The 18117-nt window shown below is 46.2% G+C and overlaps 1 protein-coding gene across 29 annotated transcripts in view; it reads right to left on the reverse strand.

Annotated features, from left to right (window-relative positions):
• LOC126038892 (zonadhesin-like) overlaps positions 1–18117 on the reverse strand; it is a 151880-nt gene that overhangs the window by 61763 nt on the left and 72000 nt on the right. For 24 of the 29 annotated variants that reach the window (XM_049801326.1, XM_049801328.1, XM_049801329.1 and 21 more), the window contains 26 exons: positions 16860–17003; positions 16622–16725; positions 15943–16160; positions 14058–14278; positions 13710–13856; positions 12853–13017; positions 12465–12616; positions 12070–12238; positions 11706–11814; positions 11008–11153; positions 10510–10635; positions 9910–10089; positions 9509–9733; positions 8868–8994; positions 8312–8511; positions 7327–7539; positions 6232–6377; positions 5556–5683; positions 4538–4670; positions 4082–4214; positions 3442–3594; positions 2915–3041; positions 2497–2708; positions 1581–1743; positions 1101–1183; positions 141–301 (listed from right to left, as the gene is read on the reverse strand). In XM_049801326.1, coding sequence (XP_049657283.1) covers positions 141–301; positions 1101–1183; positions 1581–1743; positions 2497–2708; positions 2915–3041; positions 3442–3594; positions 4082–4214; positions 4538–4670; positions 5556–5683; positions 6232–6377; positions 7327–7539; positions 8312–8511; positions 8868–8994; positions 9509–9733; positions 9910–10089; positions 10510–10635; positions 11008–11153; positions 11706–11814; positions 12070–12238; positions 12465–12616; positions 12853–13017; positions 13710–13856; positions 14058–14278; positions 15943–16160; positions 16622–16725; positions 16860–17003 — 4085 coding nt within the window. Of the gene's footprint in view, positions 1–140; positions 302–1100; positions 1184–1580; positions 1744–2496; positions 2709–2914; positions 3042–3441; positions 3595–4081; positions 4215–4537; positions 4671–5555; positions 5684–6231; positions 6378–7326; positions 7540–8311; positions 8592–8867; positions 8995–9508; positions 9734–9909; positions 10090–10509; positions 10636–11007; positions 11154–11705; positions 11815–12069; positions 12239–12464; positions 12617–12852; positions 13018–13709; positions 13857–14057; positions 14279–15942; positions 16161–16621; positions 16726–16859; positions 17004–18117 lie in introns of those variants that run through there. The other 5 variants (XM_049801332.1, XM_049801334.1, XM_049801336.1 and 2 more) reach the window with 5 other exon arrangements.

The following is an 18117-nucleotide window of genomic DNA, read 5'->3' on the forward strand; positions in this document are numbered from 1 at the left end:
TGTAACTATTTCATACCAAAATAAGGTACCAAAAGGAGTAAGACCTATCCCTCAGTAAACTGCCACTTCAGGGGAATCACTTATATTACAAATTTCACAGTTACAAGACTCCCTTCCCTCAACTGTTTCTTCACACTGACCATGAGACTTTGAATCTGCTGGCTGATTCTGTTGTAAAACACCAACACATCCATCCTGTGCTTTGCCAGCTGAGACGCCAGGTGCAAATTCTGATCTTCCAGCTTATCGTACAGGGTGCGAACACTGAAATCCTCTAGAACCCTCAGTGCAAAACGCTCTTCTGAAACACAAGGTAAGTTTCACACTTAACCGCTGGCCACAAGTCTATTCTAATTTATTTCCCAGAAGGGGCACTGCCTGTCCGTAGGATGCAAAAGCATTTTGTGTACTGTGAAGAAGGAAAATGGTTGAGGCAAGAGATGTAAGAGAAGGTCTCATTCCTTAGTGAGGGGGAAGATGACAGAGCGTTACTATCAACTCCTAACTTGCCCAGTAAACTGTCAGGGTGCTACTTCTCTCTAAGCAGTTCTTGGCATCACTAGATGGTGCCATCTGCTGGGTTCTGGACTTACTCTACCCTGTGAACATCCTGAAATTCCCAAAAAGAGGTCATTCCCAGAAGGCAAACAAGGCCATGAGTTATGTGCCTTCAGAGAACAGAATGACCAACAGGACAACCCAAGAAAACATTTTTAAAGATCCTTTATTTTCTTCATTAGTCATTTGAACCCACTATTGTTTTAAAGGACGTTTAAGGGCTGGCCACTTACCTCCTAATTCCTAAGGAAGAAAACACTAACGCATTCCAATGACAGGAGGTTACACCCCCAACTGGAGAGATAAAAGGAACATAGCCTAGAAGCACGTGTGGTATGCACGCACACGTGTGTGTGTGTAAATGTGCACAAACATGCAAGTGCATAGCAGCCAAGGTGATTGCGTGACCTCAAGCGTGAGCATAAATTTCTGAGTGAGTAGGTACAAAATATCATAGTAGAGAGTTAACAGAACACAACAGAATGGGAAGTAAGTGGGAAGAAGCCGATGGGAGAACACCTGGGGTTGGCACCGCACTTCACCTGCATTATGCACAGCTCCTTTCTCTGTGAAGCCAGCATCTTCTCCAGAAGCACGAGGACCAACCGTCTGATAGAACTGAAGGCTGGATGGAATGACAGAAGGCGTGAAGAACATCTCATTTTTCTCAGTAAAATCAGATAGTCCATTATTACAAGCCTAGCTCAAGCAGAAGAACAAGTTTCTTGTCTAGATTTTGAAGTCAAAACATGCAGGGGAAGCCTAGGTCAGGTAATTCAGACAATAATACTCAACGCAGATGACACAACAGAGCCGTTTTACACTATACTGAAAGAGAGCTGGAATACTGCTGGGGAGCTCCTGGGTCATACCAAGAAACTCCCTGTGCAGCTAGAAACTCAGCATACCGTAAAGCTGGCAAGAAGTCCTGCATCAGGGACTGAGTCAGTAATTGCAATAGGACATGCTTTTGTATTATCAAGGTCTGAGCTCCTGATACCTACCATGAAAAGGTGGTTTACCTGTCTTTAAGGAGAACATACTCTGGCGGGATGTGCGGCTCGCCAAGGCTCCTCCATCGTGGCTTCCAGCTCTTCAGGGGGCTAATGTTAGGGACAGCAGGCTGGAGCACTACAGCCAGGGTTGTCAGCACCACAATCAGGAAGCCCAGAACAAAAAGGACAACTGGGGAAGCCAAGAGGGATGGCATGAAGTAAGAAACATAGGAAGCAGTGTGTATCAATACCACAGTCTCCCTTTTACACTTTACTAAATGCTCTCCCTCCCACACAAAACCAATATTTAGCAACTTTCGTATTCATTACATGGGCTTCTGCTTCTCCCCTTGCTGATCTGGTGCATGCAGGCAAGGAGGAAAAATGCTTTCAGCACTGGCAGCTGAATGTGACAGAACCAAGGATCATGCTTGCAAGCCACACTTTCATTCCTATGGCTTTACTGTCCTCTCACTGATGGACAAAGCACTGGTATGTACACAGCACTTACACAGAGGAATGGCTTTGAGGAGAGACCTTAACTGCCCTTGTGTTTAGCCTTTAGTGAACTTTTAAATTCTGCATTTAATTTCACTTCAGTTTGTCACAGAAACACACTAGCATTTTCTGCTTTCAAGCCAAGGAAAGCAAAGCCCTCAATTACATGAATTCTTCAAGCAGGGTGTGGAGAGAAACACAACTGCTCCTTCTCCTTCCTGCTCTTTCCCCCTTCAGCTCCTACACAGGCAGGTTCTTGGCTAGAGAGCAGTGAACTTTGGGAAGGGAATCTCCACAGGAGAAAAGGATTAAAGCTGACAAAGTCAGTGGTTTTATGGTATTAAAAAAAAAAATAACGCTTGTTTAAACACACCTGAAGAGGTACAAGAAAGGTCATGGCTAAGCATCAAGGTTCAAGGTAGGTATCACAGTGTTTTGGCTGTACCTGTGATAGCAGCCCAGTTAGGAGCCAAGTTCAGATCCCGTTGCTTCAAAACGCCATGTCTGGCCAGCTGGAACAGAGAAGAGGGCTGGAAGGATACATCTCTGGGGTCACAGCCCACATTTGCTTCATTCACAGTCACAATTAGGAAGTGTTCCTGAATGGTCCTATCCCTGAAAACATATGTCCCAGACTCCAGGAAAACATGGGCAAACCTAGAAGGGAGAAGTAAGGAAGGTGCTGGTTGATCCAAGCTTTCTTTAGCCTCCAGCTGTAATGATGGTTAAATACATGGACTTGAACACACCAAATTTTGGCATTTTCACATACTGCTCACTTCCAAGGACCTACTGATTCTGTGAAAGACTCGCTCTCAGGTCCTGCCCATAACACATGCACTGTTAATCACGCCAGATATTACCAGGAGATGTTGAGATGAGTCTCCTGGACGAGGTGGTCTAGCCTTCGGAAGGGTCCAAAATCCCAGCTTGGGTTGCTGTTATATAGATGCTGCTTCTGATAAACAGGGTAATAGCTGGATGCACGATCTGGGAACAGTTCATCACAGTGTCAGCAACTTTGACCCACTTCAGTTAGGATAGCTGACACCGGTCTGGCAAAGAACTATGTAACTGCATTTCTTTTATAAGGCTATGCAGTGTCAACTCATTTAATTGAGGTATGCAGTACTGCCCAAGAAAGGCTTACACTTTCTAAGAGAGGAAAAATTTTACCTCTATTCTACAGAAATCCAGTCTAAAAGTAAAAAACACCAGGTAAATCACTGTCAGAGCCTAGACTACAGTTCTGGAATCCCCTGAGGGTAAGTGAGACAGGGAGGTGAAGGAGAGTGCTCATACATGCAGTACTACCAAATGTGGTGTCATTGCTCTAAACGGGTCTAGACACACATATCTGCAAAGAGCACACAGACCCAAAACCACTCACTGTGAGAATGGATGCTAAGCTGGAAAAGGATCGTGTCTCCTGCTTCCAAACATACTACTGGGTTAGGAACAAGGGGCAAGGCATGGATATCTTCGGAGGAAGTCCTCTGGACTCGATGACCTTTCTGCAGCAATTGATGTGATGAAAAATCTCCTGCCACAGGCAACAGAACAAAATAAAATTAATTCTGCAAAAAGAGCAGTATGTGAAAACACCTAACCCTTGGCAATGAAGGACTATATATCTTGTGTCTGTGGGCAATTACATCTCACAAGGCCAACTTCTGCTCTCGGTCACACTACCATAAATGAGGAGCAACCATAATTAGGAGCCAGCATGCACTTGCCAAAAGATTTGCCTCCAAATCGAGTTTCCTTCTAGTTCCTTGGAAGGCCAAAATCATCCTACAATCTTTATTTGACTTGTTCCCAGGGAGCTAACCGTGCAGCCAGTGCAGGTCCCCATTGTTTACTCCCAGATAGCATGAGATCTTTCCCTACTTTGTAAATAATTTGAAGTGTCTGACAATCAATTCCCTCTGTGCCAACCTGCTGTCTGCTTGCTGTGCCAACTTGAAAGGAAATGAATAGCTTAGTCAGGCTGGAACTGAGGTTCACTCTCAGGGGCTCACAAGCCTTACCCGTGAGAAATGCATCCAGAACATCTGTGCTGGAGACAATGAAACCTAGCACTCCACTGGGACTAAACAGAACCAAATGCACTCGCTGGCTTTTCTGCACGTGTTCATCTGGGCCCAGAACGTTTGCCACTTCCTATTAAAAGCAGAGGAGAACACTGATCACTGATACAATCAACCCTGGACTCAGACCCTGGTTTGTGATCAACCTTACCTTTGGCTGTACAAGACTGCTGCAGTGAGGTTTTATCCCCACCATTCAGGAACTATCATTTCTCAGTAATACACCAACCTGCTGCCTGATCAGTACTCTGGGCAATGAGACATGTTGAGTCTCTACTCTCTGCTCACGGTTTTGTACTATTCTATAACCTCAGCCCCCAAGAGTCCCTTTACCTAACTGTAGTCTATAAGGGCAGACTTGCATGCTGGGAAAGCATTCCCTCACTCCATACTTACCCTCACTTCTCCTTCGTTTATCCTCAGAAGCAGCTCTCTATTGATACCAAATCCCAAGGAGATCCGTGGGGCTCTCTGCAAACACAGTTGATCACAGAGCTCCTCAGAAGAGACGTACTGCTTGCAGTGACATCTATAAAGTGGACAAAAGGTCTTGATCACTTGTGATCTCTGAGCAAACAGCTACAACATACTGGTGGTGAGGCTAGCCCCAGTGTCTTGCAACCTACACAATGAGTGGGCCTACTCTATATCCATGTAAAACAGGATAGAGCAAACTCACAGACCATCTCATCCAGTACTCTGTCTGCTGTTCGGTGCATGGGAAAGGCCAAAATGCCATACCCCGCTCTAAAACAGGCTTCTCTTGGTGCCTAATAGAGATGAACTTCGGTCCTGTAACAGAATATTATACATCCCTCCCTTCTTAAAGTTCTGCTTTAAGAAAATGGGTGAAAGCAACAGAGTACCATTTTAACACACTAGATTTCTGTGCAATCCATGTCAGGAGAAGATTTTGCAATACAGAAGTTTGTTCACAGAGAGAAAAAAGTAGTATCATATGACAAGAACTAGCTTCAGTGTTTTAGTCAGCCTTGAAGGCGGTGGGCACAGGAATGAGGATCCATTTCCTCAGTTCTGGTCAAAATCCAACAGAGGGATCATCCACTTCAGGGAGGGCTCAACCTGAGGTACACAGAAAAAGTCTACCTCAGAAAACGTGAGCTCTGTTCGCCCTCACGTTGCCACTCAGTGCTCATTCTGGTGTCTCCACCCAAGCGTACAAAATCACTAGGTAATGTTGAAAACACAGACATACTCTCTAGGTAGAGGAATGAGGCCAATGAACGTGGACTGAAGGCTGGTATCTCCACAGAAAGGAACTCCAGCAATGGAAAATTTCTCAAAAACACCTCCCACAGCCCTACCCTGGAATGACTTCATGGGATCAGTAACTCAGCCACTCAGAACTAATTGTGAAGTACTTCTTAAAGAGAGGCTGGGCTGAGAGACTTACATGCCCAGCTCTGCATTAATCTCTCCACCTGCAGGCCCACAAGAAGGAGAACAGTCATATCGCTCAGGAAAAACACACTGGCGTGTAGATGCTAGACGGACCTCTCCAGGAGCGCAGAGCTCATCCACCTGAAAGAACAACACTCATCCAATGTGCGAAACCAAACAAGCTCTAGCACTTTAACCAAGATGCAGCAGACAAAATTATCTTCCTCCTCCACCCACACTGCTGACATTCAACATAAAGGTAATCCAACGAGGTCCATTAAAAGACAACTTGGAAAGTGTGGAAGAAAGATCACAACGCTTTCATTTCCCATCCAAATTCCTCAGGCCGGTCTAATGAAGAACTCCATATGGAGGCTTATATTCCTGCATCTATCATCTGAGACACTTGGCTGCTCCCCATTGCTGTAGTATGGAAGTATCTTTTGCCTCCAGCCCTTATGAATTTCACTTCACAAGATTTTGGTAAAGACGACAATGCCAATATCCTACAAGGAAGGGGCAAGGGTCTCAAACAAAACAGCTAAAGGACTTGCTTGTGTCTGCAGAAGCCCAGAGAACTAAGCTCAGATTGCATGCATGTACACACCCTGAGAGAGGGCCTAAAGCACTGAACTACTTTCCTTCTCCCGCATGTCATGCAACAACTTTGTTCTGAAGCCAAACTTTACCTGAGGTCGGCAGTCCTGATTGCTGTTGCTGTCAGGGTCTTTCTTGCCTCTCTCATCATAGTAAATGTAACCTGCCTGGCAGATACAGGAGGCATCCGACTGCTGGAAAGCCCGGTTCAACCCGTGGCAGGTACAGCTGGCAGCACCTTAGAGAAAAGGTTGGATTTAGAGTGGTAATCATGGTAGGGGAACATAGTTTGAAAAAACTGCACTCACCAAAAAGCAGCAGTTCCTGTGTTGAATAATACTCTGGCCAAATCACACTGCTCATTTTAGTGACAATCCTGGAGTCTGCTGCCCCTCTAGCACAGCAGCGTGGAGCCAACAGGAAAGCCAGCTGGAGCCAGCCTGACTTTTCCTCCACCAACACAATCATTAGATCATTTCCTGAAGTGCCCATTTAACAAGAGATGCGAAAAGGCCCAGCTGGTCATTTGCCACAGTGGCATTTTGACAAGCACTCCATTAACTTGTACATTAAGCCACCGGATAGGGTAAGGACCCAGTCAATCAGGGCTGCCAAGCCCCTCTCTTGAGCCTCAACACTCTCAGATCCACTTGATTTGAAATGCTGGTACAGTACTGCACAGTACATTGAATAAAGCATATGCACTCTCTGCTGTGTTTAGCCACCTACCTTCCAGTTTTCTAGCCTTCTCCCACTTTATCATAGCCCAAGCTGGACATGGTTGCAGTGCACAGTTTTGGCTCAAAAGCACAGCTACATTTAATGCAAGCTCCCCAATTCAGGGTAAAAGTACTCTTGGTGAAACTCCACTGCTTTCAAAGCAATGATAGAGCAAGAATTAGTAGGGCTGCTCATCTCATCTCTTCCTTCCTTTGAAGAAGATGAATTCAAATCCCCTCGGCTAACAAAGCACAAGAGAACAAAAGACAGCTTTGAAAATTGAATGCTCCTTCTGGGTGGGACAGAGAAAGAGCAGCCAGGCATTGATAGCACACACAGCATCACGAGGATCCCAGGGCTTGTCGTCTGTCACGAAACCATATGGGGGAATCAGATTTCTAGGTGATTTCCTTTTTAGTCTTTCTCACAACAGAGGTGAAAAGTTTCCCTCACAAACAGCAACTCACCAGGCTGAGAGGAAGAAGAACTGCCACAGGGGAAACAGGCAGCCTGAGCAGGAAGGTGATTGAAGGTGTTGGCAGGACAGGCCTGGCAATCCTCTATACGCTTTGCAAAGTTGCTGCTCCCATAGGTCCCTGGGGGACAGGGCAGAGGGGCAGATGCCAGGGGAGGGCAGTAATAGCCACCGGGGCATGGCTTCTTGTGGTAACTCTCACTGCCTAGAGAAAGTGATAGGCTGTTGGACACAGACACTGCTTAAGGACCCAAGCAAGTGCTAAGAGATAGGCAGAGAGCACTTATTTATTCCAGCGATACATGTACACACACCTATATATATATATGTCTATAAATACAAATATATATAAATACACACGTATGCGTATATAAAGTTAATCAACATTAAACATTTTTCAATTTATTTTACTTATATTTAAATATAAATCTTGATTCCTTTGTCCCAGTTATTTCACTGGACAAATCCAATGACAAGAGTGGGTAGACATGATCTCCTCCACGGTATATGGCAGGAGCTAACACGTCAGTGAACTCAACATAGGATCCCAAGCCAGCAGAGATTTTCAAATGCTCGTAAAGCTATTCCTCCTGCACCTAACCCAGCAGGTTGCAAGCAGCAGTGGCTGTCACACAGCAAACGTTGAACCCCTAGGTTCACTCTTCTACTTCTTGTAATACATTAACTCTGAGCCTCTCAGCTAAGCCACAAAATTAGAGAAAACATGGCTCGCAAGGGCTTGGCAGGTCATCCCCTGAGAGACAGGACACCAATATCCAAACCACTCTTGACCCATTTCCCTAAACTCTTCTAACAACTCACCACAAACAAATATTCCACAAACTAATGTGACAGCCCTCACCAGGGATTTGTAACTGTAGAGCATTAAGAACTTTGCCTACGTAGAACTTAAAACTTTCTCGTTACAGTTTAAGATGCTACTTCTTGCCCCACTCCTCCACGGCAGCTCCATTTACCTTGTGGGCAGATGAAGCCTGCTGGGCAGGGCTGACAGGGTGCCGTGATGAGAGAGTCGCTACGATAGGTGCCTCCGTCGCAGATTCTGCAGAATTTCTCAAATGAATCCCTTAGACCAGGCAAGCTGAGGGCCATGTACCCTCCTTCACAAGGCAGTGGATGAGCACTGCCTGGGGGACAGTAGTAGGGAAACACACACCTGGAAGGCAAAACAAGGCAGGAAGAGGGAAGAAAGTCTCTGGAAATGTTTTGATTTCTGGATTCAACGACCACTGCAAACTGAAGGCAAAATTAAAAATGGTTCTCATCTGGTCCTAAGCTCAAGCTAACTAGTAGGAATCATAAATCACCCTCAGTCTTAGCAGTCACCAATGATTACACCAGTAATTAGCAGTCACCAATAGTCACTGTAACTACAAAGATACCTTAGCTTTCGCACAATGCACAAAGACCGTGGTTGAAGCATTAACTCAGGTTTTATCACAGACACACTTCCAAATACTCAGATTTTTTAGAAACTTAAAGCTGGCTGCACCAAACATGCTAGGTACTCACAGCTGCTCAGGGCTATTGTATGTCGACGATCCTTCAGGACAGTAATACCCAGCAGGGCACACGGAAGGCGCAGCTGTGCGAGCACCACAGTATAGGCCAGGCCTGCAAGGCTTAGGATTTACTGAACCTGGTGGAAAAAAGGGGAAACAGTGATTGATTATGTGACATTCCCAGAACAAGAGAGTGTGTGCTGGGGAGACAGTGAGCAAGGGGGCTTATTAAGAGTGACTGTCCCCAAACACAGCACTTTTCCTCTCGCTCACAGAAGGGCCAGATGTGTTGGGAACCAGTTTGCCATTTAACACGGAATGCTAACACCTGAATGCCTAGCCCTAGATGATGAAAGATATCTGCTTCTTTTCTAGGAACACACCACTTCCTTTGGGAAACCTCAGCTAAAGGAGAACAGGAAGGGAAAGCTGAGAAACAGGAGATGAGAATTCAAAGGCCAAAAGCCAGAAAAAGGATTCAGGGTAATAAATCCACTTCTAAAGCCACTCCATCAGTGACCATGTCCTAGGAGGGCTACTGCAAAAATGTGTCTAGTCACTGCTAAATGCTGTGGCTGCGGCGTACCATTCAGCCATCTAGACTCAGAAAGGGCTGGAAATAAAGAAAACAAAGGAGTACGCTCATGTCACCTGCTGGGCATTCATAGCCAGGTTTACAAGGTACTCCTTGGGTGTTAGGCAGCCCTGTCTGTGCTGGATCCGGGCAATAGTATCCAGGTGAGCAGGGATCACACTCTTCCAACGATTTTGCACCAGGCTGGATCCTGGAAGTGCCAGCTGGACAAAGGAAAGCATCCCCTTTCCCAGGGCACCAGTATCCAGGGGGGCACGGATAATCCTCAAACCTGGTCAGACCTGTTAGGAAAAGAAATGAATGAAAAAAGGGAGGCTGAATGGCCAGGAGGGGTTTCAGAGAAGGGCTCTTAGCTTGCTGCGAACATGAATTACCTCTCCCTTTCCCTATCTCATCTCGGGAAGTTTTGTAATCAGCCCTAAAGGTGAGAAAGGGCTCGCTTTCACCTGGCACTTACCTGATAAAGGGCAATGATAGCCTGGAGGACATGGCTGGCAATCCGTCAGGCTCTGAGCTCCTGGGTGCTTGCGGTAAGTTTGTGGAGGGCATTTCTGAGGTGCCAGGAGACTGCTGTGGTCGCTGCCATTGCCTCTGAAGCAATAGTGTCCTGATGGACACAGGTAGGCCTCTGAATCCCCTAACAAGCAGAAAGCAGGGCTTTAAAGAGTCATCTTTTCATTGTAATTGGAACACCTTTTTTCTCTATCCTCCCTGGGTCCTTCCTAATCTACTGCACACATGTATACAACCCACCTCCACAATCCAAGCCTCTCTTCTCACAGAGAGCACACAGGGATATTTGGAGGCTGGTTGTGATCCCAGGCTCTCCTACATTTCCAGTGTTTGCTGGAACAGCACATTATATTAACAGTGTTAAATGTCTCTCTTCTCTGCAGACACTAGAACTCACAACTAGACCATGTGTCCTACTGCAAGGACTGTTCCACAATGCACTATCTGGTATCAAAGCTAGCCTCACCAGACTCAGGGATACATACAACTCTCTTGAAAAGCAACTCCCACTCCCTCCCCTCACTCTTTACCCCCGAGTTCCAACCTGCTTTGCACCAGTGGCCTGGTGGACAGGGCAGGCAGTCTTCTCTCTTTGCAGCCCCTGGAACATCTCTAATAGTATTGGCAGGACATGGTATAGGTACCTCAGATCCCTCCAGGCAGTAGAACCCTACAGAAATGGATGGGAAAGAGATGAATGTAAAATATGAAAGCCCTCCAATGGCAAAAATTACTCAGCAAGACCCTTCTGTTGTTGTAGAATAAACATCTACACAGCTGTTGGGATGCTGCTCTGCATGTAGAGAGCCAAACCAACAGCCTTCAAACTTTGCTGGACTAGCAGTCTAGCACCATAAATTCAAGGTGGCCTTTTGGTCCGGCACACCTCTTTGTTCTGAAGATACAAAACCAGAGAAAACCAATGAGCAATGACAACTTCAAAGAAGTGACCATAATATATTACACAAGATAACAGATGCTCTCCAGTTTTAGAAGCAAGTCAATATTCTATACTTTAAATACTATTGAGATACTCACTTACCTGCAGGACACAGCCCTGCACACACCTGACCCCAGCGGCACCCAGACAGGAGACGCCAGGAAAAGCTGTGGCCCTGTGGAGTAGATTGAGAGCTCCCAGCAAGGCAGAAGTATCCAGCAGCACACTTCCCCTCCAGACGTCCATGCCTGGAGCAGAGAGGACAGTCAGAATTTATATACAATGTACTACTAATGATTTGGTGCAGAAACAGAGCAAGTATTGATGCAATGAACTCTATGAAGTCTACAACAAAAAATAAGAACTTCTTACACTGATATGAGACAGAAAATAGACCCATTTGCTCCACTTATAAAAACATGCAGATTACTAGAGCGAGCCAGGCACTTTTGAGTTCAAATTCCATGAACATGGGCAAATTGGTTCAGATGAAATTGTGGATGACTTTCCACTGGGTTGGACTTTCTGGATTATTTTCACAAATGCTACCCACTATCTCTTTCAGATGCTTCTTTGTATCGTGACAATGATGTCAGACTGCTTTGAGATGCCTCCCAAAATTCACAGATCCAACACCTCTGTAATCAAAAGCTGTGTCTAAGATTATATTTCTTTCCTTGAATGAGAGAGTTGTGGTAGAAAAGCTAGGAGGAACTTAGCATCGATTTATCAGCACAAAACAAGGATGCCAAACTGCTTAAGACAAAGTGAAAAAATGCCAGATTGAAATGAATCATAACCTGCAGTAGTGACCAGGTAAGCAAGGCAGGCATTCCTTCTCGTTCCAGAGGCCAGTCATATTTGCAGGAGTGAAGGTGCCTTCAGGACACGTGAGAGGAACCCGTGTGCCTGAAAGGGAGACCGCAGAGACAATAAAAAACCCTAGGAAGACTGTTGTGATCTGACAAGACTCTAGAAGCGTATCAGAGCATAAAAAATGACTCCCAGAAAGCAAGGAAGCAACTATGCCATATTTGCTCATTGCCACCTCCTCATCACCCGGCCTACAGGAAGACACACATTAGGTTTGTACAACTCTAGGATCACAGTGAGGCACACGACGTTTGAATCCTTGGCATAGCAGGTATGCAAGTTTCAGTGGACCTGTAGGACAGTAAGAATGTGGTGGGCAGCGCTTGGGGTCTCCTGCCACCAGCTCCTGGCAGTAGAATCCTCTCTGGCATGGGATGCAGGATGCAGAGCCCCTGGCTGGCTGGTATTCCCCAGCAGGGCATGGTGTTGGGTGAGCTGTCCCTGACTGGCAGAAGTGACCCTGGCAATGACAGAGAAAGAAGAGGATTGCATGGAGATGTTGGCAAACTTAGGGTCTGCGTAAAGGGTGAATCCCAGAATTACCAAAGCCTAGGGCAACACTCCATGCAGATGTAATCAACATTTCAATCAGGCACATGTGACCCTTTGCCACTGTGGAAAACAGACACCTCCTACCCAGAGCTAAGACCCACCCCTTTCACTGTCCAGCTGTCACTAAGCAGTACCTTAGGGCAGAGGAACGCTGTGGGGCTGACGGAGCTGAAGTTTGCTGGGCAGTAAAACCCCTCAGTACAAGGTCCTGTTGGAGAACTCAAACCAATGCTAGCACAGAAAGACCCAGGATAGCATGGCACACAGCTCTCTGGGGAGGTACCACCTGAGGAGGAAACCAAAAGTCAAGGCCAGCGAGAGAGGGAGATGAAAGTACACCCAGTACAGTCACAGCATCATCAGTACTCACTTGAACTGCTAACACATTGCCACCATCAGGCCTGGCTGAGGCTACCACTACCCCTCAGTGACCAAGGGGCACCCCCTCACCATGGCTGCCAGCAATGAAGTCCCCCATCACTGTGGACCACAGGAGAAACCTGTGAGTGAAGTCACACTCACCTGTGGCATTGTTCAGGGTCCCCACTGGGCAGGCAATTGGGAAATGAGTACCCTCTGGACAATAGTGCCCAAGTGGGCAGGGCCCGTTAAGCGGGAAGGCAGATGTCGCACGTGGAATGGCATCAGCGGCTCCTCCTTCACAGTAGTACCCAGCTGAACACAGACCTGCCATAGGAGAACAGAGAGGGTGGCAATTGCCAGACCATGGTACCATGGTCAGTGAAGAGGCACCTCCTCTAACCCTCAGAAGTAGGCAGATAACTCAGAGAACATAAGCTGGAAGCCCATCCTTGTCCTGTTTTATCACTGCTGATACCCTGGGCCGTTCACCTTTTGTTTGCCTTGCCTCCTTCTCTTCAATGTTTGGCCTCTATCACTTCCTTCCTTTACTTGCACTGACCTCATCTGGCATTTGCTTACCTTTTCAATTCTCTAACTGGTTCCTCATATTTTGTTTTCTGTGGAAGGAGCTCTGCCTCTCTTCTTCTCATGTGTTCAACCTTTGCATTTTGGCCCAGTGACAATTACTCTGTGCTTAAACAGGAGGGGAAGGATTTAGGACAGAAACAAGAGCAATAAAAGGATTAACAGCGAAGAAAGAGAAAGCAGAAAAAACTAAGGGAGACAAGGAAAGCAATGCCCTAATATAAAAATAACATCCAAGACAAATGCTCCGTTAAAAGAATGAAACAGAGAAAAGAAATGATTGATAGGCACAGACCTAAGAAAGAAGGGTGCCCTCCAATAGCCTCTATGACCTCTGTTCACTGAGATATGTTTTCCACTTCCTTACATCCTCCAGCCCTGAATCTCCAACCCCTCTGTTGCGGGTGGTCTGTTATTAACCAAAAACTCACCATCAGGTTCCCAGTTAGCATCTCCTCTGCAGTACCTCCCCACTGGGCACAGCCTGCAGGCAGTGGGGGCAAATGCCCCCTCCAAGGTGTTCAGTGTCCCCTCAGGGCACGGCAGGGGGACAGCCGTCTGAACTGGACAATAGTAACCTGTACATTGAGAGAGATGAATGAGACACCGCTCAAAAAAGGAAGGAGAAAGAGGTGGGGACACTGAGCTTGCTCTAATTAATAGCATCCCCTGGAATGAACCAACTACTGTGGCTCAGCCAGAAAGAGTTATACAGGCATCCATCATATCTCTTCCCACTTGTATGTTAGTGGGTTTTTCTGCACACATGTATTCCTCACCTCTGGGGCAGCTGAGCGGCTCGACAGTGGCAGCATTGCTGCAGGCTGTACCAGCTGGGCAAGGGAGGCAGACGCTTGCCCCAGGCATAGGGCTGAATGTGCCAGGCTCACAGGGCAGTTCGACCCCAGTGCCCGCAGGACAGTAGAAGCCGCTGGGACATCTGTATCCATGAATCCCATCAGAAGGGCAGGGAACAGAGTTTCCTCCCAGGCAAACGTAGCTGTAGAGAGAAAATCCAGACCTGAAACAGTAAGCTGACAGCTTACTGTTTAGAGGCAATAGGTGGGGGAGGCACTAATCAAAAACCAACGGTCAGCACATTAACAAACCCTTGAAAATGCAGTTTGTTTCAGTTTTGCTAACAAGTTCTCCCCATCATCTGGAATTTAGTGCCCACCTGAAAATCCCAGCAAATGGCTTCTTTGCACTAAGCTGACTGGAAAGCGTTCTCATTCTGGAAGGAAAAGCCTTTGAAAACTAAAGGGTTTTTTTACTTCAAAGCACAGGGCCCAAGCGTTCAGTTCCTGCTGTCTTTGCTTAGTCTGCTTTTGCCCCCAGTCTTCTTGTAGGCTTCTGTTTTCACGCCATATAGTTCTAACATTGAATCTTCTCTTTACCGCCTCCCTCCCAACACTCTGCCAACAAGTAAAGATGAAGAAATATAAAATCTATTACCGTAAGAGTTGAGCAACAAGGAAGTGGGAGCCATGGTCCCACCGCATGCTGTAGACAAGGATTCAAACGATGTAGTTTCTGAAGAAGAAACAATTCCTAGTCCTTAAGGCAAAATACTGAGTGCAAAAGGAGCAGCACTGAACAAAAGAACAGCAAAGCTGTGTTCTTTTGCCTGGAAGCAAGACTTATTTAGGACTGAATGGGCTATGAGAAGTGATGCATGCTACATGGTAGAGGTGTTGAAAAGCAGCCTGGGCAAAGGACAAACTGTACCCTGTTGGAGGCAAGAACTTGACAGATTTTGGAAGTTGAGAGTTATTTATAATCATGTAATATTCATTATCACTCAGCCCAGAAAACCTTAGCCAATACTGTTGCAGGCAGGCTAAAAATCTTTCTAGGGTTAAAGGAATTTTTGGGAAGGCTCTAAAATTCAACTGAGAAGTGCAAATCCCTATTATACCCAGGAATTCTGTTTCCGTGGCTAATTATTTTTAGTCATTCCAAATGCAGCCCTTGCTTGTATTCTAAGTTCAGCTTCAACTTCTAGCCAAATTTCATTGTGGTTTTCTCCACTAGATTCAAGAGCCACCTGGTATCAGAAATCTTTCCCCACAAAATCTCATTACACTACAGTGAAATCAATTCTAAAATTCTCTTTCACAGACAAAATAAACTCAGCTTCTTTAGCTTCTTACTATAAGGCATACTCATGAAATGGACAAGTACAGCTAACGGCACTCTTCTGCTTACATTATGAAGGCTAGAAATGCTACCTTGTCTCTGGTTATTGCACCACCTTGTGGGAAAAGAGATAAACACAGAACAGGAAAAGGATGCCCAGGTCGAATTTTCAGCAAGTGTGATTATGAGGCTAAATAAGGGATTTGTAATACACTAAACCTACAGTGAAAAATGGCGAAAAACCATGCATAAGGCTGGGACAGAATGTCAGGCAAACATAAAGGGAAAAGGAATGGCTCTGAAACATCTACTGAGATCACCAAGTAGATGCTGTGTAGCTGACCGGAAGGGCTAAGAACAAAAGTCGTTGTGGTTTAATCAATCTTGAGTATAAATATTTGCACACAAGGCATTCGACAAGAGACATTCAGGCCCGGTACCTCTAGTTTGGATCTCCCTCTACTATAACCTATAGCAATCCTGACAGCTGTATTTTGCCACCAACAAGCAACTGTCTCACCGCACCCTGCATTACACAGCGATGTCTGGGCCAGATCAGACAATCCTGCCCCACTGCAATACCGTCCAGCTGGGCAGGGCTGGCACTGTTCCTCTGCCTCCAGGCCCACAATGGTAGAGAAGGATCCAGGAGGACAGGGCACAGGATACCCTGTACCTCTGGGGCAGAAATGCCCTACAGGACAGATGTCATTACCAGGCAGACCAAGGCTGGAAGATTCCACCTGTATCAGAAAAATACAGAGCAGAGAAAAAGTGTTCTTGAAAGAAGATTTAGCACAATGTACTACACAGCCAGGTTCTGGAAAGGGCACATAGGAGCTGAGTCCTATAAGTTCGCTGCCACTGAAACTAAACAAAGACCACGGCTGGCATAAAAAGGGCACTGGCTACTGAGGCATAGCTGATACCACCTTTTGGAGGAGATAGTAGACAGCCTGCTCCAGTGCAATCTACAGAAACGGAGGTCTGGCCAGAGTTTATCAGTAGGCAGCAACATATTCCAGCAGACATTAAGAGCAGCACATCACCACATCTGAGGAGCTTTCAAGGGCAGCAGTAAAAGGCATGAGCAACCCCATAGAGAGCAGTAATGCTTGGAAAATGTTACACCAGAAGCTACAAGATTGTGACAGACCATTCCTTGTCACTAGGTTTACTGTCCTGCCGCCCGGCACTCACTCACCCTGTGCTTGAAGGGGGCTGGGCTGATGGCTCCCGTGGCACAATGATAACCTGAACTGCAAAATCCAGAAGGCTGTGATAGACCTGGTGCTGAACAATACATGCCTAAAATAAACAGGAAAGCAATGTCAGTGTGAGGGCCTGCACAGAAGATCAGTGCAGGAGTCAATAACATGAAGGATTTTCCTGAACCTTCCCATGTATGCCCCCTGGCTTTCTTGTGCCAAGTCCCTACTTACCTGCTGGGCAGGGCTCACAGTCAGACTTGCTAGTGGTGCCAGTCCTGGGGCCAAAGGTACCCTTTGGACATGGATGCTCTGTACTGAAGTTGGTACCTGGCAGGCAGAAGTACCCAGCAGGGCACAGCTCAGGAGCATGTGAACCTAGAATACAAAGAATAGCACCTTGCTCAGGAGATATTACAAGACGTGACAGGCAATGTCATTCTCTATCAACGTAGTCAGCCTTCCTCCCCCATTAGTTTAGCCAGACCCAGGACATGGGATTCATCGTGTGTACTTCTGATTTAGTTGCTCAGATTCCCATTGCAGTAATTGGAGAGAAACAGCACTTCCAGAGGAACTGCATTTCATCTCATCCTAAGGCAGACATCTAAAAATGAGAAAAATAAACTGAACCTCCAAAGTGCCCCTCTCTCTCTTCATTGACTACAGAAAACTAGCTCAGATTCGGATGTCTACAAAGGAGCTGCCTACAGTTTCATTAGAGTAATCCCATCTAGGGAGTTCAAGCACACTCGTGCAGCTGTATTTTTTGCATTTTTGCGTTGCATGCATGAGCTACCGCACAGGGATATCTTTGTTACTCATATTGTCCTGGGCATGGAGTTTCTTTCCCCAGATAGGAGAAAGATTTGGCTTCAGCCTACTTGTTTACCTGCAGCCTCATATTCTTTGAAATGTGTTTTGACTTCCATTCTTGGCAGAAACTGATGCACCTGCCTGTCCAGTTCAATTCATGTAATACTGACTTAGTAGAACCTTAACAGAAGAAAGGAAGCTACAGCATTCAAAATCCTTTTTTGTTCCACTAAGTCTAACAGGAAGACTCAGCCCTTAGTGACATGGAATCTCTTTTTATTGCAATACACAGCCCCATGCAGACTCCCCACTTTTGTTAGGCTGTTCATAGAAGAGTCCTGCTGGGTGGAGGTCATGAAAGTCCTTCCTCTCCTGTGACTGGTACGTCCCATGCTTACAGGGTATAGGAAAAGCAGATCCCATGGGGCAGTAAAAGGCTCGTGGACAGCAACAGCGAAAGGGAGTAACTGAAGTCTGGCCAGGTGGGCAGTAGTTGCCTGCAGAACATGGTCCTTCAGAAGTGGTTTTGCCCAGCCTTGCAACAACAAAATCAAAGCCTTTCCTTTTTCTTTACCAGAACAAAGACATTGGAAACCCTTATCTGCTGGAATCATGAAATGCTTCATCATATACCTGTAAGGTGTGTCAGAAAGTACCTATTCTCTGAAGTTCAGCC

Source organism: Accipiter gentilis, chromosome 5 (assembly GCF_929443795.1).
Source record: "Accipiter gentilis chromosome 5, bAccGen1.1, whole genome shotgun sequence".
In the NCBI taxonomy this organism is placed as follows: Eukaryota; Metazoa; Chordata; class Aves; order Accipitriformes; family Accipitridae; genus Astur; species Astur gentilis.